This window comes from Terrapene carolina, unplaced genomic scaffold (genome assembly GCF_002925995.2).
Source record: "Terrapene carolina triunguis isolate 2854851 unplaced genomic scaffold, T_m_triunguis-2.0 Scaffold232, whole genome shotgun sequence".
In the NCBI taxonomy this organism is placed as follows: domain Eukaryota; kingdom Metazoa; phylum Chordata; order Testudines; family Emydidae; genus Terrapene; species Terrapene triunguis.
Window position 1 is genome coordinate 9,070,915 of NW_020664583.1, and position 21,518 is coordinate 9,092,432.

The following is a 21,518-nucleotide window of genomic DNA, read 5'->3' on the forward strand; positions in this document are numbered from 1 at the left end:
CGCAACTGCCAGATTTGTGACAATAAAAAGTCTCATACTTTGTAGAGTGCTTTAAGCTCCACAGGGATAAAAGGAGCTAACTGAAAAAAATACCATTTCTGAACAGATTCCTTCACATATGAAACCTGTTAATGCATCACTTCCAGTCAGATGACCCCTCCTTTTCATATCTTTTAACAGCCTTTTCAGATGTAGAGCAGGACATTGGAGAATTGCACAAGCAGAGTTAGGGGTTTTCCATTAGCAGACATGCCTTACTTTTGCTACAATCTGTAATAGCTTTCAGGTGAATTCAGTAGGGAAATTTATCTTGACAAGTTATTCTTTCCAGCCTGCTTATGGACAGCCATTACCATAGCACCACATTTATTACATTTTGCTCAGACGTTATGTAATTAGATCGGCAGGTTAGAGAAGTTAAAGGATATAAAAAAATCTTATTCCTGACCATCTGAACAATGTGTTAGGATAGGTAAGAGGCTCAGAGTAGCCATACTTTAGGGGGAGAACTTTAGTAGAACTCGTTTCCCCAATTCTGTTTTTTCCTGTTTCTCAAGTTAAACCAACAATAAAATTCACCTAATGGTTAAACAACTCCGATTTAACCGACATTAGCTTAGTGCAGGTCTTTGTCCTCTAGTAGCCAGACCATGTTAAGAGGTTTGTGTCTCCCACTACATTCAAGCCAATAGACCTTTTGCCAATAGAGAAAGCAGTTGGGGCTCATGCTTTTAAATCCAGAGGTCACAGGTTCAATCCTAAACAATCACCTGACCAGGGGTGCAATCACACACAGATGAGCAATCAAGTCCCAGTACAAAACTCATGTCTAGTTATTCAAGGTACTGGTATATTTAAAGGCAAGAAAAGCATCTTACAACAGACAGTATAAGATGTCGGTTTCCATTACAAACCCTTATAATTGGGTAGAACAAACTCTTCAGAGGCAGGGAGCATTTTTAATGTAATAAAATAAATCAGTGATTTTAAATTAGTTTTCCCCTTCCCCTCCAAGCAGTAAATAAATATGCACTGTAAAACTAATTGTCAAGTAGTAAACGCAGAATCTACATTACTCAAAAAAAATCAGTCTACAAAATATTTATTTGATAGCCACAATACTGAATTTCCACATCTGCAGTATTTTATGGCATCTCATAATTTGACATTAATGTATTTACACTCCTCCAATAGATGGTCACCACCTAAAAATTAAATTCACAAAACCAAACTCACAACCAAGAATATAGTCAATAGGACAGCAGTTGCAATGGACAGCCTCTCTCAAAGGCAAACAGGATCCCAGCCTGCTACCCAGAAATCCTGTTGCAGATTGTTAAAGTGCAAATATAGCCAGAACTGTGATCAGAAAAGAGATTGTAGCTTCCCTATTTATTCTCAGTTGCTTATCAAATCTGATTAGATTATGAATCAATGCCACAATCCTGCAAATTTTTGTACACATGCATCAATGGCATTATTCACATACTTAAAGTTAAGCACCTATGTAATATTTGCAGGATTGGGGTACAGACAGGATTTTTTATAAATATAAACTGCCTCCTTTGCAATCTCATATGGATCTGAGAAGAGGTCAAGCTGGGCTCCTTTCTACTACTATTACTGACACCACCAGTAATGAAGATTCGGAATCAGAACTTCCACTGATTAGTGCCTGAAGCAAAACAGAATCTAGCTCACTCTCCCCTATTTAACTCTGCTGGGCCAATAAGAGTCAAAGTGACAGGGTATAGCCATGGAGCTCTCACACAGTAGGCTGGGTAAGGTGGTGCTATTTTTAGAGGTACTTTTCTGATTATACCCAGTTTCCCCTAAAAGTACTGAAGTGTCACTCCTAATATTCTTTAGTTTTCAAACCCTGCATATTCCTTAAAAGCCTTTTTCCCTGTCTTTAAGCTCTATGAAAGCTAATGAATGCAACTGAGTTTGCTTTTTTAAAAGTTTCCAGATAATTGTTTTGGCAACAGTCAGTTCTCTTTCCATTTTTTCCTAAAACCCGGTCAGAAACCCTGATCGCTACATTAAGATTGTGAGAGACTCATGCAACAAAGAAAATCAGTCAGGGAATAATATCTAGTTCCCTAGAGACAAAATACTACCAATTTTACACTGACAATCAGTGCCGCCTTGTGTCTGATCCTGCAAACTTCTCCTGACCTGAAAACTTTTGATGTTTCTGATGTGCAAATTCTTCGATCAACATTTCAGCCCTCTATAGCGTTAAACATGCTGCAAATACACATTGAGAGGGTTACAATGCAGCTGGGGATACATAACACAGCCTTATGAAAAGTGTTTAGAGCAGGTTTGCAAGTGGCACTTCTCAGAAGAAAAATCTTCTGAGTCTCTTCCCTGCCTAAGTAATATCTGGTGGGGACTAACTGTTCATTTCACTCATCTAAAAGCACCTTTGCAAAAACCTGAATGAGTTTGCTTCAGGTTATCATTGTTTCAACCTCAATTGTATTTTTTAATTTTAAACTCCCCACCACCACCATAAACATGCTAAGTTATAAACCTCTGCAAAATATGGCTGCTCACAAAACACTAAATGGCAGCTATAGCACTAAACAGCCCAGAACGCAACAAGAGCGGGCTGAAAAAAAAAAAAAAAAAAAAAAAAACAGTTGCAGAAGCCTAGTCATGTGTGAGAACAGATGTCCGTCTCCCTTTGCCCTTGGCTTTTTGAGGTGAAATCAGCACAGAATTAGCCAGTAGGAGGGATGCTGGTGCAGCCATACAAAGGAATTTCTGATCTGGAACTCCTGCAGCGTAAGTGTTTGGCGAGATCAAAAGAAAGTCAGTCTGTCATCCCCACCGAGTGAGTAACAGACTAACTCGCGTAACACAGAACACACCATAGAATTGGCTTTAAACATGTACAGTATAATTAGCACAGAGGCACATCACAGAGTCTAAACAGCATTTTTTAGTCACAGCATAGATTCAAACAATTAATTTCTCAGACTGTCTCATGCACAGCAGCCCTTTTGATGACGTACAGAGTGTCTGTCTTAGATAAAGCTGCAGCGCAACATGCACTAATACCTCAAATGGGACTGGCAGTGACGAGAAACCCATTCTACACCCCTAGCCCTTGCTTATGGAAGTGTGTGTTATGCTAACAGTTGTAACAAGCAAGGGTGGAGCAGAGAAAGGGGTGGGCTGTACCACAAACCCATACATTATTCCAGTGGAACATGCTCTGCATTAGATGCAAGGCCCTACAGTGGAGATGGAAACTACACAACATGGAGCATCAAGATCACTATTACCAGAGGTGTAACAAATTATTTTCAGGTATGAGAGGACACTAAAATGGCATCCAGGATCAGCCTATTCCCTGTTCAGATTGCCACCTTGACAGTCTCTTGCATTTTTGGGAGGGTGGGGTTAGCAGCAGGAGACAAAGAATGGATTTTCCAAGCGAATATACCTAGGTTGTATGCTCAGCCTCTAGGTTGCAAGTATTTGGTTAAGATGAGAGCACAGTGCATAGCTCCATGTACACTGTACTTTTCCCATTGTGCTAATGGAGATGCATCAGACCAATTTTACAATGTGATGACTTAGGAAAAGAAAGAAAGTGGAACAATACCAGCTGGTAGGCTTGGTTTACTTTTTGCATTGCCCAAAAATGGACAGCAGAGTGCAGTATATCCAACAGAGGTATAATACTTCTGCAAGGGCATTCTTTACAGAAATGCCAGGGCAAAATACAAGAAAAAAGGGATATCAGATAGACATCTCAAATTCTCCATTTGGCTTTAGATAACAACCATCCAACTTAGGTGAGCCACAGTCTTTTAAGCAATTGTTGAGAACTTGCACAATGTGTGAGTAAATGCATAATGGAATAAAATCTTGTGTGTGGAAGTATTACTAACAAAAGGGATACAGCCTGGACCCAGTTTGGGGAGAATTTAATGGACTTATTTACAGAACAGGAGGAGAAAGCTGCATCAATGGAAGGTAAACAGCCTGAACTCATCCCACAATACTGGCCCACATCATACTCTTTAATACCTAAAAGTAAAAAAATATGACCCCTCCCTACTATCCTCCCCCCATAATATTTACAAGTAAGATCAGCAAAGATGATACAGAAGGAAGATGTATTGGAGACTACTGCAGTTTCAGTCTTTGTTTTAATCATCTTCCTGCTGACAGACTCCTTTATTGCTTGGGATGCCCACCAGACCTCTTCAGTACTCTGTGTGCCTTGGATGTTGGGATGATGAATGGCACAGAGGCTGCTTCAAGCTTTCTCTGCCAGCAGGCAAAACCTGTATGGTCTGCCAGACACTAGACCACCAGAAATGGATGATGGATGCCATGATGCGAATATGCAGCCTTTGCCCAAGTGTTCGATAGCAAAAGAAATCTCTGTGCATCTGACATTTGGGTTAAAAACAGTCAGTCTGCTTGTATTTGGCACAAATGAAGTTTGTATTTGTAGAATTCAATAGTGACACTGTAGAGATCCCAGGCGTGATAAACATGCAGGTGTGGGACAGAATTGCACATCCCACGCACCCACCGCAGTTCGTCTGTAGCCTTGTGTGTTTACAGTAAGAGAACAAAACACAATTACACCTTAGAGACTGCAGCAAACTTCATAAAAATCAGACTTTCCGTTATTTCTCTGCCACGTTCTCAAAAGTAACACTGTGCCAGTTACAAGTTCTGCTGGAACCTATTGGACTTTGACTGGAAAGTAGCTACATGTTGCACCCAGCTTCTGGGTACAGCAGGATCAAACTCTCGGAGGTCAAATGAAGGAGTCCTTCTGAAGGAATGCAGCAAATAAAAGACATACAGGAACGTACGTGGGTATGATGGATGAGAACATACAGTCCAGGAGAAGTAGGCAGCTCCAACACAATCTTCGCAAGAACACGCTGCTATTAACAGTATGGAAGCCACCCAGTGGGCATTGTGGTTTCAGAATTAGTCATCTATGGTTGGCAACCAAAAGGCCTAAAAGAAGAAGAAGAAAATGTAAGCATAGAGCTAGAATAGGCATCTGAAATTCCTCACCCAGTAAGCCCCAAAGCAAGCCAAGGAATCTGATACATGCTACCAGCAGTTTAGGATTAGTATCCCTGCTTGGACTGGGATGCATGTCAAGCTGATGCTGCCAAAGGCAACTGCTCATTCTATATCTTACACACAATACATGGGCATGCTCAGGCCTAGCAGTCCTCCCATACCTTCCTAGACTGTTAAGAACTCTACTTCCTAGCAAGCCCCTAAGACTGAACATGAACAGGACCTTAAAGCTCTCAGTGTTTATGATGGAGGATTCATGAAACGTCAGCCATATTATGGTGGTGTGAAAAAGCCCATCTTTCTGTGTGCATGCACATGCACTGCTTGTTCTCAATGTGTTCATATACATTGTTCCTTTCTGTCCCCAATGTACTGCCACATTTCCATCCACCTGCCAGGCTGTGGGAATCACAGGGAGGGCAGGATGCAAGTTGGACTGGCTCTTCCTGAGCTTAGGGGAGGACCTAGCAAAGGATAACTACCAGGGCAGCCCAGGAGAGAAGAATTAGAAAATTCTGAAGACCAGCTACTCCCCCAATGCCCCCAGCCTCAAGCTGAACTTCTGCACCAGGGGCTGTGAGAAGGGAAGCATATGCATGGCTAGGCACTCCCCCAGCAGGGGACTTGTGGGTGGTTTCCACTCCTTTAGCACTGAGCAGTGCAAAGGGAATAGAATCATAGAATATCAGGGTTGGAAGGGACCTCAGGAGGTCACCTAGTCCAACCCCCCGCTCAAAGCAGGACCAATCCCTAGACAGATTTTTACCCCAGTTCCCTAAATGGCCCCCTCAAGGATTGAACTCACAACCCTGGGTTTAGCAGGCCAATGCTCAAGCCACTGAGGGAATAGAAGAGGGCAGAGAATCTACTTCAATATTAATTCTGGCTCACTGACCTACCAGAAATAAGGTGTTTGACCCTCAGGCTGAAAAGGATGGACTTGTGTTCTTACCATGTTGGAACATGCACTGGCAAAGGTCATGAATTTGGGATTGAACTGCAGACAGGTTATAGGACCTGTGTGTTTCCCATCCAACACAGCCACCTTCATCCCACTCTCCCCATTCCAGACATGAATTTTTCCATCCTCTGAACCTGTGGGTTGGAGAAGACATAATACACATAAAAGGCCAACACAGCGGACAGAATGTCAAAGTGTAATGGAGACACCAGAAGAGAGCTAGCAGACCTACAGGAATCAATCTCTGATTGCCAGCTTTTTAAAAAGGTTGCAGGGCCAAATGCTTCCCATACAGAACGCCATTCAAAGTCAGCGGAATTTGTACCTACAAGTCTGAAGGGAGAATTTACCCCAACTTGTTGTGGGGGTATAGCTACAAAGAGGGAGTATATGGATTTGATCAAAATAACTCTTTATATACTCAAGTCTGATGCAGCCCAACAAGCCATCTCATTCCGCAGAAGATGACAGCTGGCATTAGCAGAGTGAAGTCTTGCCTACACTTAAAACGCTAGTGGTACAATAGCAGCTACACCGATGTAGTGTTTCAGTGTAAACACTACCTATGACGACAAGAGGGATTCTCCCATGGGCGTAGGTAATCCACCTCCCTGAGAGGCTGTAACTAGGTCGACAGAAGAATTTTTCCATTCACCTAGTGCTGTCTACACGGGGATTTAGGTCAGCCTAACGATGTTGATCAGGTGTGTGGATTTTTCACACCCCTGAGCAACATAGCAAGGTTCACCTAATTTTCTAGTGTAGACCAGCACTACGAAGGAAAGAGCTTTGCTATGCACATTAATGGCTTGAAGACCAACATCAGAGGATAAAAGGCATTGTTAAAAGGTAGCTGGAGTGCTAAATAAAACTCAGTGGCATCCTAAAAGCCATCTGATTATAATCCTGCAATTTGCAGATCATTAAAGGCCTGGTTTTCAGCAAGCTGCACATGTATCTATTCCATCTTCCAAGTACATGCATAAAGTATTCATCTGCACAAATGCCCAGTTCATACACAGAGCAAGGTAAGCATCTTACTAGTTACATGCAGAATCAAATCCAAGATTCACACATGTGCACAACAGCTTGCTGAAAATCAGGCAATAGAAGTGCAATCTAGTCACTGAAAATTGTGCAGTCTGCAAACAATCAAAGGGTATGGTAAACCAGATTTCAGTGAGTTACGCTACATGTGAATGGCCAAGCTTGTTAAAGACGTTTCAACTCTCATCACTACTAAATACATGTTTTTATAGCAGAAGTCTACAAATTTCCATTTTAATGGGACACCCTGAATTTTTAAAATTGGCCTCTTTCCAAAAATATTTTAGTCTTTGGTATAACCTCTTTTATATAAGATATCCTGACTTTTTAACAAAATCCCTAAAAAGAAGAAGGCTTTTTCTGTTTCCTTTTTGTCTATATGGGCTTTTCAGGAAAGAAACTAAGTGGGCACCCAGGGTAAATTAGTCAAACTGCACAAAGTAAAATGGAAAAAAATGTCCCTACAACTGCTAAACTCCAGAATAATGCAAAGTTGAGAAAGAAGTGAATCTGTCCAACAGCAGGAGGACTGAGGATACCAAAAAGTGTTAGAGAAGGGATGTTTCCTGGCAAGAAGGGTAAAACATGCAGAACGGAGCTGTCTTCAGAGGATAAAATGAGGGCCTGCAGGATCAGAAGGGAAATCATCCACCAGAATAAAGAACCACCACCAGAATGGTCTTTCCTGAGAGACCGAAATACCATCCTAGATTTAACTTTAGTTATTAAGAAGAACTTATGGGCAGGTTACTGATGACCAGCTAGATTTCAACATTAGCATATCCAAAGTATACAGGGTAGTTTCATGTATACATGAAGAACTGAAAGAAGGTAATGGGGGAGGCAATACTCTATATGATAGAGAGAGAGAGAGAGAGAGAAATTGGCCATGTTGGGTAGTAAGTTAATAATGCAGTGTTATAACTTTGTGTGTAGTATATAGATTATCCAGAACTACCTCCAGTCTAGCCATATCAGACAGTTAGTTTCTTGTAATCATCACTGTAAGGAGGATCTTTACAAGGAATATGAATGTAGAGATGGTGGACTCGCTTTGCAGCTCAGCTTACATTCACTGGGGGCAGTGTATCCTAGGATATCCCAGCTGATACTGCGCAGATTACAGTACACAGGTAGCCCAAAAAGGTAAAGAATGTAGTCTGCAGGTAGGATGGAGGGAGGCTGCAACATTCTAAACTACTTCAGTTGCTTTTTCCTACTACACACAACTTTACCCATGCTGCTCTGCCAATCCATCTCAACAGCAGCCTGAGAGGACCAACTCTTGGGGGTGACGGTAAGAGGGAAGTTCAGTCGGTAGCCCTTTCTATTCTTCCTCTTGGCTGAGATTGCCAGCCAAGCTATGAATTAGTGTCAGCTGTAGTGGTAATATGTGATGCGGACACTTGGCCAGTGGGAAACAGGGACAGACCTACCTACTAAATTAAACCTTAAAGTACATTGTATTGAAATGACAGAATTTTGAGAGCATTGTAAGTGTCTCCCACAGCACAGTGAGGAAAGCATTTTGTAAGTCCTAAAATAGCCTCTTGCAGCCTTTAAACCAACTTTCAGTTTAATTATATCAATACCCAGTTTCACAGCACTCAAATTGCCTTGTTAGTAAGACCCACAATGGCAGGCTACAAGGGGGTAAGGATATCTTACCAATCATTATGAACTGGGAATCTGGTGTGAATGATGCCTCCAACGTGACAGCCTTACTGTTGTTATAACCCTACAATACAAAAGAAGTTAAATGCCTTCAAGCCTGTGGCAAGGGGGACATGTCAAACCATTCTTCTAGCTGAAGAACAGGAGCCCCTCCCCCAAGCATTACAGACTGTACTATGCAAAGCCCTCCAAGTGCCACAGGAGGGGACAGAGCACAGATGTAAGGATTAGGAGTGGGCAATAATTTATCAAGGTACTAAACCAAACACTTTCCCCTCATTAGCAGAGCTTCGAAAGCTCCATTAAAGGGAGTTAAATATCACAAGTAATTTCTAAAAGGGAACAGGGAGAGAAGTTTTCAAGTGAGTCAAGATTAAGGGCTTGTCTACACTACAAAGTTAAATTGACATAAGGCAGATTACATCAACTTAACTCTGGAGGTGTACACACTACAATGCTCCTCCCGCCGCTTCAACACACCTCCTATGCCAACCTAATAATACCACCTTGATGAGAGACTTAAAGCTTAGGTCAACGTAGTTAGAGCGACACAGTGTCAGCGTAGACACTGCATTGCTTACTTCAACCTAAGTGACCTCCAAGACATGTTCCCACAATGCCTGCCATGACCGGTCTAGTCACCATTTTGATCTCTACTGCCCTGCAGCCAGGTATACAGGCGTGCACTTCCTCCCCTTTTAAAGCCCCAGGAAGTTTTGAACTTGTTCTTTCTATGAGAGCTCTCCAACAGGAACTGCCCAGTTGACCATGCCGGCCCCACATGGCAAACGCACTCCTGCCTGGAGTACACAGGAGGTGCTGGATCACCTGGGTCTGTGGGGAAAGGAGGCTGTGCAGTCACAGCTCCACTCCAGCCTTAGGAACTTTGACATCTACAGCCAGATTGCTTGGGGCATGGAGGAGAAGGGCTTGTAAAAATCAAAGAGCTGTGGCAGGCATACTAGAAGCAAGGGAGGCAAACAGTTGCTCTGATGCAGAGCATCACGCTCCATATATCTTCCAGGACCACAGCAGTATCCAAGGCACACTACCCCGCAGGAGATTAAACACAATGACAGCCTCACAGTCATGCAGCTGCGAGAGCCTCGTTGGTGTATGTCCTTGTGAATCCCCGTTCCCTCCCCTTTAAAGATACTTTCCCCTGCATGTATGAAGTTTACCTCAGCATTACATAGATAGATTTTTTTATTCCACACCCATGCTAACCTCAGCTTTTTCTTATAGCCTTGTATTCATAACGCACAGCACAATACCAAACAGCAGTTCAGGGTCCATGCTTTCTGACAGAGATGGCTGGCTTGCAGGTTACCAGGGCAATTGAATACCCATGGAATGATGGGATTGAAAAACCTGCATCATGTAATGCTGAACCTGCCCCCAAGTGACATTGCAAACCCTTTCCTAAGACACCTTGTGACCAGTTGTACAGTGGGATAGCTACCCACGGTGCACTGCTCTCTGTTGATAGAAGAGTTGCTACTGTGGATGTGCTCCATTGACACAAGGAGCATAGTGTGGACATGCAACAGTGGTTTAATTACAGAAATGGCTGTACGTCCATGTAACTTAAGTTGTTTACACTACAAAGTTAAATCAAGGCCCAAGATAAAATCAGGGGACCAATAAGCAGCAAATTAGTAAAGAAGCCCTTTCCTTAACACTTGTCTCCTGATCCACAGGGCATCAGCTATTTCTATTACTGCAGCTGGAAGGGAGCTCCAAGAGACCTGCCCCTGGAATACATGGAACTGGGGTGTTTTATCCTCCAAGCTAATAGTCCCACCCCTGACAAGGACGTAGCGAAGACAGAGCAGTTTCCAAGAAGGCAACCAAGACAGCATGCTCACCCCAAACGTATGCAATACAGCTCCCTTAAAGGCATCAATCAGTCGAAGGAACCCTCCGTTGGTTGATATGAGGATGAGCTTCCCGTCGTTACTGAACTTCAAGCCTGTCCACTCACAGGTTCGATCGTACTGCATCTTGAATGTAGCAAATGGACCCTTCCAAAAAAAAAAAAAAAATGGAGGAGGGGGAAATGATTTGTATGCATGTGCACCCAAACATTTAACTTTGTTGGTAAAAAAGTATCTATCTCCAGCACAGGAAAACATTTTAGATTCCTAAAAGGAAACAAACCAGACTGATATTGAACAATCCAGTACTAGCTGCCACGCAAAAGATGGCAGGGGAGAGTAGCAACAACCTGTCATATTGTGATGCAGCAGTGTTCTGACATGCCACGATTCTGTCATCTCCAATAGCAACCAAACCACAACAGGATGTTTAGGAAACTTGTGGTTTCACCACCATAAAGGAAATGACAGTGAACAAACATCTGGTTCACCACTACAGTCACCAGAGAGAAGAATCAATTCTCACATTACATCTGATTATACAGGGACAGATTTAATGTACAATATAGTGGCCATTTGCTAACAAGGCCCCCAAACCTAATTTAAACTAAGGGCTGGAGCATCAGCACTGTTGCTCTCATCTAAAAACAGATGTTTTCCGCCTGTTTGCAACTACTGTCGTCCAGTTACAGTTTTCCTTCTCTCTCTGATGTTGCTGCTAGGTCCACCTGACCTAGACAGCACAGCCAGCAAGGAGGAAGAAACATTAACTGCTGCTTCCCACAGGAAGCCTGAAAAATGGGTTCCCACCTGACTCCTATCAGCCTCCCTACACCCAGAGGCATCATCATAAAGGTAGCAATGCCATTCAGCTCCTCAGTGATGATACCCCATAGGCTTGCTCCCAAGCTCTCTGTCTAGTCTCTGATGCCAGTTCTCCTGGGGCAGAAGACAGAGAACAAGTGGATTGTGCACTGGTAGATTGTGCTTCAGACCCCACTCTGTGTAGCAATGTGCCTGGCTTCTGAGGTAACAGCATAGCCTGAACCTCAGAAGGTGGACCAGATTCATAACCAGTCTTGGAGATACTGTTATCAAAGACCCCAAATGATGCAGGAAAAAGAGTTTAAGGAAACTGAGTATAGTTCAGTGCTAAGTATGTTGGCGGGGGAGCACGAGGATGCAAAGGCATATGATAGGGGACAAAACATGTTGGGAAAGCAAATGTCTGAGAGAAAGAGATAGGAAGGTGAGAAGTGGTTGGGTCAGTAGACGGGACATAACCCAGGACAAATGCTTTTTGCAAGAAGTTGGTCTAGGGACTCAGATTTTAATAATTCTCTGGCTAGAATGAATTTAGAGGTAGGTCCAAAATGGGATTTAAGGATCTGGTGGTGGCACCTACTTGTACAAGAAACTCTTATACAAAGCTCTCTTCATATATTAAGTATTATCTCCTTGGTGCTGCTGGCTGTAGCACATGCTAAGATGTTTCAGGGGATGCTCCAAGTCCAGGGTTTACATGCTGTTTCTAGTAAGCTATAAAATGTCAGAAATGCATCTAGCTTGTCTCTTACCTTGTCAAAAGAGCGGAGATCGTACAGCTTCACCATTTCAGAATTGACTCCAGCAGCAAAAATCAGCCCCTCTGGGTCAAAGGAGCATACAGGCTTCCCCTGAAGATGCATTAAACCCTAGAACATGGAAAACAGTTAAATATGAATTCAAATTGGGAATACAAGCATATGCACTAAGTCCATTCCTGACAGCTCCCTCAGCCGTGCACAGATCCAGCAGGGCAGTCTGCTGGTAGAACAGCTGGGTTTTCAGTTGTCAGTCTTCAGTCTTATTAAGAATCTTTCAAAAGGTGGCTTCTCATGTCCCACACTGGCATTAGCCTCTCAATTCTGTACATGGAGTATGAACAAAGAGTTTGGAGAAGTGGCTAAGTGGCCATCCATCCAGAAAGGGTATGAGGAACTAAATACATGGCCTCAACTCATCCCTAGTGGCATGTGATGATTATGGGACACCGTGAAAAGGACAATGCTAAGAGGTTAGTCAATTTAATGCATTCTAAAGTTAGAAGGTTTAGAACAGAGATGAGAAAGACTTTACATTAACTTCACTATTAAGGTGAAATAATCCAATTGCTTCTGGGAGGAAGGAATTGACTGGTCTAAATTACCGCTGAAGAAATTTAGGAAAACAATTCAGATACACCCCCTGCTCAACACCCATCTACATCTCTGATGGGAAAGAAATGTACATCACAAGAACAGAAGTAACCAACCAGAACAAGGAGTGCTGCAGAGGCAACATACCGCAATTCTGTGGGAGAAGGGAGACGCATCTTGTATTGGTAACAATTATCACTTCTGAGAGTTTCACAAAGCACTCCTGCTGGAAGTGATGGCAACACATGGCTGGAGGTTGTGGGGCTAAAACACTGACCATTCAGGAAGATGAGCACCCAGGTGCAGCTCTGACAAACACAGTCACTGCCTACCTATGCTGATTTAACACAAAACCAAACCTTCTAAAAGCTAGAGGCAAAAACTGTTAAACTAAAGGGATCAGATTCCCACACAAGGATTAGCATAAGAGTAAGGGACAAATTCTCTCACTCAGCACAAACTTTGCAGTGGTTTGACTACAGGTGTTACATTAAATAACTTAGATAACCTAGTGCAGCTTTATTTAGTGACAGGTTTCAGAGGAGCAGCCATGTTAGTCTGTATCCACAAAAAGAACAGGAGTACTTGTGGCACCTTAGAGAAATTTGAGCATAAGCTTTCGTGGGCTACAGCTAAGGTGCCACAAGTACTCCTGTTCTTTTTGCTTAGTGGACACTCTTACATCGATTTAGTTAAACTGATGCAACATTGTGTTTAGACAAGCCCTCTGCATGAACCTGCAAAGCAGGGGAAATTAGACTTTTAAAGAGATAGTTTACCAGTCTTCCCTAAGACTAAGATTATTACAATGTCAAAATTACATAAAGTCGCACATAGAATGGAAGTGAGATGTGGAGAACAATGTCATGTCAGCAGCATCTGCTGACTTCCCATGAAGACCAAGCTAAAGTTTAGAAAGCAAGAGGCTCTTACCAACATGCACACTACCAAAGAAAAGTGAGGTTTCTGAATTAAAGGGCTTATTTCTTAGGCAGGTATAACTATGTTGTGAGTAAAAAAGAGTTTTCAATTTGTGCTTTACAGCTGGTCCTCATGAATCAGTGACTGTCTCTCTCTGTGCTCCCAGTGAGAATGGAGGCATGTTTAGGACCTGCCAGCCTCTTCCACAAACATTTTTCAACACCACAAACACTGCAAGAGTCAAGCTGTGTGAATGCCAGGTACTTTCAGCGTCCATTTTATGAGAAAGCCTATTCAAGTTTCTGCTTTGGAGGGATTTTACTATGAAACCAGAAGTACAGCATAATGGAGGTAACTGGTAATAAATGTTAATAAATATAAAATGTTTTATATGTTAATAAATATAAAATGTTATAGTAAGCTTTAGACAGCATTTTGGATAATTGTCAAATTAGTTATAACATGCACAGCACTTGAAACAGTAAGGGCTTATCATAGACAAAGTTGCAGTGTTAACACAGAGTGAATCTTCCAGCTTCACTAAGTTTAACACAGCTGGGAAACCCTGAAATCCTCGTGGCTCTAAGTCTGCTTGTGTATTTAACTGCTTAATGTTTTTCATTTTAAAACAAAAAGCCAGAGCACTCAAGTAAGGGGTCCCATTCTGTCACCACTGATTCCAAGGTACATGGGAGACTTCTAGCGAAGACTGAAGGCTGTTTGAGGCTACAGTGTCATTAATATGCTGACAACATCCAACTAGCATCTTGTTTCATCAGCTCCAGAAGTTGCTGTTTTCTTGCCTTTCCAGCACTTCCCCAAGATAGGACCCTGGAGGAAAGTGAGTGAGGACACAGTGTATGCACAAGTCTAAAGAGAGATTCTGCCTGAGGTGACTTCTTTTGAATTCCAGGAGGTGCTGGTAGGGACCAAGAAATACTTCATGATAGTATAAAAACCAGACCACCTATTTAATCTACAACCCATTTTTTCATCATTTCAAACTAGAAACTCTTTCTTGCACATTTCATGACAACTGTCAGCAGACAGGCAAGTGAATTTGGTATCCCACCTGGCAGTTTGGAGACCGGAGATCCCAAAGTCGGATGGTTTTATCAAGTGATCCAGAAATAAAGGTATCATCCACTGGAGACATGGACAGGGCAACCACTCTGCAATACAGAAGATTAGCTATATCAGGTATTACATAGGTATACAAGAAAGTTAGCAATGTAACTATTATCCTGTTGGCTTCACACAAGTTCAAAATACTTAACATTTTTTTATGGCATGAGAAGTAAAGTGAATTCAGTCCAACATGGTTTAGGTTTATTACAACACTGCTTTAGCCTCTCTTGTTCTGTTTCATAGCCACCAAGATCTCCATCACCAAAGTGTCCCCTTGTCACATCTCTTACCTCTTGCTGTGCCCTGGAAAATATCGGATGTATTTATTATCATGTAGGGAGAGGTAACGGATTGTATCTGCAAGAAAATATAAGAAACACATAAGCATATATCATATAATAAACCTTCTCCAACAGATAGCAACGATGGTCTGCTTTGTCTTCAAGAGGGATGTTAAAATGGGATCAACTGAATGAGAAACTGAAACCAAGCAGTCCGGAAGGAAAAAACACCAGAACTAGTCAGGATGTTCCCAATGGTCTGGAGATAATACGAATACTTCACATAGTGTAAATGAATTGCCATGAGACATATACAGTTCTCTGCTCCAAAGTTATTGAAGCAAAATAAAAATCAAGTAACTCAAGTTTTTACTCAAGCATTTCTCACAAAACTACAGCTTTCTAAAAGTTGGTGCCAGCATTTCCAGTTGGAAATGGAGTATAGATTTATCATGCAAATGCCATAGTCCTGTTAATGCAGCCATGCAGGAAGAACTGTCTCCAGCTAAATAACCACTGCAAAGGTGTGAACTCTGCCACTCAAAACGATAGTGAGGCCATGTCTACACATACAGCATCTGGTGAAGACGCTCTATGCCAATAGAGAGAGCTCTCCCGTCAGCATTAAAAAAAAGCCCACCTTCAAGAGTATCATAACCTATATCGGTGGGAGAAGCTCTCTCTCCGACATAGTACTGTGCACATTAGCTCTTATGGTGGTATAACTTATGCTGCTCAGGGGTGTGGAATATTCACACCACCGAGTGACGCAAGTTTTGCTGGCATAGGCTGTAGTGTAGACAGTCTGAGATGTGAACGTCAAAGCCAGGCTGGGACCATTTAAATACTAACAGCTAAGCACAGGCATTAAAAACCAAACTCCTCAGACGGAGGGGCTTTTTTTTTTTTTTTTTTTTAAACCAAACACTTGTTGCCTTTGTACTTTCTCTGCACCTCTTCCAGACTGGAAAAAGCTTTGGGGGTAAAGGAGGAATACATGATGAGAACAGAAGAAGAGATCCTTTTCATCTAACAGCAATTTCTTTATAAAAACGTAATATAGCACGGGACAGAACTGATCACAGTATTCTGAAATCAGTAATTCTTTTAAGTGGCCTTCACTGAATATAGACTGCAGTAGACTCAGACTTTAAGGTCAGAAGGGACCATTATGATCATCTAGTCTGACCTCCCGCATGATGCGGGCCACAAAAGCTGACCCACCCACTCCTGGAATAATTCTCTCCCTTGACTCAGCTCTTGAAGTCCCCAAATCATGATTTAAAGACTTCAAGTCACAGAGAATCCTCCAGCCAGCGACCCCTGCCCCATGCTGCAGAGGAAGGCGAAAAACCTCCAGGGCCTCTGCCAATCTACCCTGGAGGAAAATTCCTTCCCGACCCCAAATATGGCGATCAGCAGAACCCCGAGCATGCGGGCAAGATTCTCCAGCCAGACCCTCATTGACAATTGTTACTAATTACCAGCGATGGCACGTTATTGACCTATTGACTAAAATCACGTTATCCCATCAAACCATCCCCTCCATAAACTTATCAAGCTTAATCTTAAAGCCAGAGAGGTCTTTCGCCCCCACTGTTTCCCTCGGAAGGCTGTTCCAGAACTTCACCCTTCTGATGGTTAGAAACCTTCGTCTAATTTCAAGCCTAACAGCATTTTTTCTTGTGGAAGATTCTATTGAGATTTTTCACCACAGATCAAAAGAATTCTGCAGACCATAAAATACTTGAGTACAAGTGTTGAGAATATGAACCACTTTTACTTGCACATACATTTGTGAATGGAGATGTGCAAAGAAGACCAAATTAAGCCTCCAACATCAGCAGTAAACTTTTACTAGGGGAGACAAAAAGAAAGAAAGAGGGGAAAATAAAAGCAGCTAACTCCCTACCAATTTCTTACATACACCCTGTTTTAGAAATATAGATGGACAAAAAGACTGATGTTATAGGAAACCAAAGCAGAGCTTTTTTGTGTTTTTTTTTTTTTTAAGCTTTGACACCTGTTGAGTGTTTATTCAGGTTGACATGTTCAATACTGTTACATCGACAAGTGGTGCTGAGACTGCGAAATTAATACCAAATTAAGGTAAAGGTGGAAAATTCTGTTTTCACCTTTGTTATTGCAATACTAGCTGGCAGGCTAAATGACTTTTCTGCAAGGCAGGGTGAGGGTAATGAGTTTGTAATCTGTGGGGAACATTCCTGACATCTGGAAGGCTAGAATATTTTTCTAAATGCCTTTTTCTGTAGAACACATGTTACATAGAAAATCCCTCAAATCCATCAATTCTTGACAAAGATTTTCCATTGAGTCAGCTGAGGTCAGAGTTCTGCACAGTCCCCCAGAGTTTGGCAAGATAAATTTAAGGGTAACTTTGTGACCAAGCATGAATAGCTCAGACTGATGCACCATTCTGAAAGGCTTCTTCTCCTTTGAGTACCTCCAGATGATTATCAAATGCCATAAGTCAATCCACCAAAATCATCAGTTTTACATCCCATTATTGTTAGTACTTACCTGCTTTTACACAGCAAATTTAGTGTATATTCCTAGTTTTTCTGCTAAAAACTGCAGTTACTTGTTTCAGAAGAATGCAGTTGGAATCTCACCTTTCTCTGCTAAATACAAACCATTTGTGAAGCATGAGTGGGTGATCCTTTTAGCCGACAGTGCTCTGTCCCAGGCAAGGCAGTGGCCTGTACAGTTATCTCCTGTACCGGGTGGTATCATAGACCCTCAAACTGTACAAACTACTACCTCAGCCTGGAATTAGGCAAGAAGAACCAGGTTTGAAGCTCTTGAGGAACCCTTCAGAAAGAACTGGATCAGAAGCAATTCAGAGGCATATATGTACTTGTGTGCAAATACCAGCATTTGTACAGTAAAGGAATGGCTTCATTTCACCCTTCTTTCTGTAAATGCAACATCCTGAAAAGTTAACATCCTGTACACTTGCCCATAGTTTCACTCATTATGGACTACGCAGAGTATGGACCACCACATGGACCACCACAGGAGGGAAGCATGCCAGTTCTCTCAGGCCAGTTTACAATTACTTGCAGTACAAATACCAGTAATATATTTTTCTAATCCATTTCTATCACCAGTGTATTTGCTTTAAAAGCTAATCAAAGGGAAAACACAAAATGATAATCAACTTCAAACCATCAAATTACAAATACCACCTTAATAAAATGGATTTAAAGAAACTAAACAAATATTCCACCGAGTCAGAGCTTCTCTCAATGAATGATACCACAATGGAGATTGATGCAAAATTAAAACACTATCATTACAATGAGACAGTCAGTAAGTGCACAAAATAAATTGTAACCACGAGAGAAAGCTATAGGAGGATCAGAAAATTGAATGGGAACTTCACCAAGAATGAAGTTCTCCAAGGATTCCTGACATTGCAGCACAGCCATTTACACTAGCTGTTTCTGACACAGGGAAGAAGAATCACTTTGCTGAGGAAAGAATGTGTACCTGTGGGAGCTGATGAATTAAATCAAAACTTTTTAACACCCAACTAATCCTTTCACCCCAGGCTCTGAAAGCAACTTTAATTCATTGAAAATTATGAAGTGCAGTTATGATGAAAAATGACTATGGAAAAAAATAACACTTTGAAACAGATGGGTTGCTCATGCATATTATACTGGGAAAGCAGAGGGGCTAATGGACAAAGCCAAGATTGGACGCAGGAGAGATGTGTTCTACACCAGGCTTAGTTAGTGATTTGCTATGTCACCTCAGTTTCCTGCCCTCCATTCTGTACAAATGGGGAGAATACATCCATCCCTATCTTTGTAAGGCACTTTGAGATACAGAGGTGAAAGATACTATAGAAATGCTACCTATTGTTTTGAGTCATCTACTTGCTTTGACAATTCTTTTGTTAAGCTACTCTTTACTCCTGCTGGTACTGCAAAGCCAACACAGCTATAAGAGCACACTTGCATGAGCCGGAATGGAACCCACAGAATTGTTAACTAAGTTCCAGATACTGAATCTTAATCAGTGATGAAGCACTAGCCAGAACAAAGTTTGCCTCCTGATCTCAAATTGAATTTGAAAGGCTGTTAGAAAGCACACACACACACACACCAGTTTTTAAAATGTTAGCTTGAACATCATTTGCTGTGGAGTCACTGAAAGGGGGGGAGGGGGAATCTTCACAATGGCAATTTTCAAGGCGTAACTATTCAAAGCTTCACTAGTAAGGTATCAGAGGGGTAGCCGTGTTAGTCTGAATCTGTAAAAAGCAACAGAGGGTCCTGTGGCACCTTTAAGACTAACAGAAGTGAGGTTCTTACCCACGAAAGCTTATGCTCCCAATACTTCTGTTAGTCTTAAAGGTGCCACAGGACCCTCTGTTGCTTTTTACTAGTAAGGTAGTAAACATGTTTATTTGAAACAGTCACAGAAGCTAAAATGATTGGACCAATATCAAACAGCCAGTCAACAACAGAGTCAAGAATAGAACTCATCTCCCTTCAACTATTAAATCATGTTAACTCTGGTTATTATAGCAAAGGGGAACTATAATTAGCAACAATAGGTCATTATATGTTAGGGAATGACTGAGTTATACTTTAAAGATGAACATGTCTGTTTGCCACCGTCCTAGAGGTTGCTAAAAATGAGCCCATTCATGTCAGTCAAGACCAAAGCTTTCCCCAGCCCTCCACTATGGTTTATCTGGGTGTGCCATCTAAGTGCAGAAAGATTAAACATAGTCACTTACCGTCTATTTTGTTGGAGCTGTACACCACAGTGTTGGCAGCATGTGTGTATCTGATTAGGTCCACTCCATACTTTTTACTATACAGTGTTCTCTTTGGTCTGTCAAAAGAAAATACAGACATAATTATGTCTACTTCAACACACAAAAGTAGAAGCTGCAACCTACCAACTATTAGTCTACTTTTTAGTAACTTAACACTACAAGTCCTTTGAGATATCCAGGTCCTTTTATGAGGAAGGAAAACTGTTGAGATCTTTAAAAACCAAAAAACAGAACCATAAGGGACCTTGTCACATAGTGCACTAATGAATTAGCCTTCCACCCGTAGGGACCTAGATTAAAAACCTAAGATAATCAATAGGACTCATTTTAGTCTCTAGTGAACAAGATATCACCACAATAGTCACTGTAGAATTTGACACATGCTCATGCCAGCTCAGGAAACATGTGGAATTGCAATTGCAGGGGTGTTTTAAGCTAGGAATGGGCAACAGTTGATAAAGTTGTGTGGTATAAGCTACTGCATGAGACACTAAGGCTAGGTCTACACTACCCGCCTGAATCGGCAGGTAGAAATCGACCTCTCGGGGATCGAATTATCGCGTCCTGTCGGGACGCGACAATCGATCCCCGAATCGACGCTCTTACTCCACCAGCGGAGGTGGGAGTAAGCGCCGTCGACGGGAAGCCGCGGAGGTCGATTTTGCCACCGTCCTTACAGCGGGGTAAGTCGGCTGCGATATGTCGAATTCAGCTACGCTATTCGCGTAGCTGAATTTGCGAATCTTAAATCTACCCCCCTCCCCCCCCCCGTAGTGAGGACGTAGCCTAAACCTAGTACAAGTTACGGCAGTCTGTTCCTTGCTTTCATTAATGCTACATTCATGCACACACACCCTAGAGAAGTGTAACTTGGATTCTTTTCCAATACCTTAAAAGAACCCAAAACTCTCTTTTTCATTCATTCTTAAGCAGTGGAAGACTCTGGCTCAGCTTTAAGAAACGTTTTGGGAACATCTTTGACATTTCTTCCACAAGTCAAAAGGCCAATACACAAATGTTATTGGGGGAGGGAGGAGGGGAACCCACACATACTGTTTGCTTCTAGCACTCCCAAATTTCAGTAACCTCTATCTAATTTTTCTCTGATAGCCTAAAAGTCAAATTCTGACATGTCAAGATCCTCAGTAAATGCCTGAATATGCTAGAGGAAGTTTTTCAGTTACAAATTAATTGGTTTTGTTTTCAGAATACAAATGGACAAACTTTAACAGCAACATACTACAGTGTAAGGTTTCAGTTTCTGCTTACAACCAGAGGGAACTCAGGTAGGTAGATTGTCTGAAACTGAACGATCTGACAACCACATTTTATGTATAAATAAGTATTCATTCAAATTTTCCATAGATACTGAGTGAGACTTTGTATTAAAACTCCAAATTCCAGTAATCAAACCTGTTACTAGCCCACTAAATCTTCTCCCAATTCCATGTCCCTCTGTAATTTACCTTGGCTGTACCACTGATCAAATTCTCAAGCATTTTTTCAAGTGTTAGGGCTTGTCTATACTTACGCGGTAGTTCGACGGCTGGCAATCGAACTTCC

The 21,518-nt window shown here is 41.9% G+C and overlaps 1 protein-coding gene across 1 annotated transcript in view; it reads right to left on the reverse strand.

The window, feature by feature from the left end:
• Positions 1–2,643: 2,643 nt before the first annotated feature.
• Positions 2,644–21,518, reverse strand: part of WDR82 (WD repeat domain 82) — a 34,919-nt gene continuing 16,044 nt past the window's right edge. Inside the window, exons 2-9 of the mRNA XM_026656680.2 lie at positions 19,914–20,011; positions 15,149–15,215; positions 14,803–14,902; positions 12,210–12,326; positions 10,624–10,779; positions 8,750–8,819; positions 6,026–6,168; positions 2,644–5,001 (exon numbers count right to left, since the gene is read on the reverse strand). Coding sequence (XP_026512465.1) covers positions 4,972–5,001; positions 6,026–6,168; positions 8,750–8,819; positions 10,624–10,779; positions 12,210–12,326; positions 14,803–14,902; positions 15,149–15,215; positions 19,914–20,011 — 781 coding nt within the window. The 3' untranslated portion in view covers positions 2,644–4,971. The remainder of the gene's footprint in view (positions 5,002–6,025; positions 6,169–8,749; positions 8,820–10,623; positions 10,780–12,209; positions 12,327–14,802; positions 14,903–15,148; positions 15,216–19,913; positions 20,012–21,518) is intronic.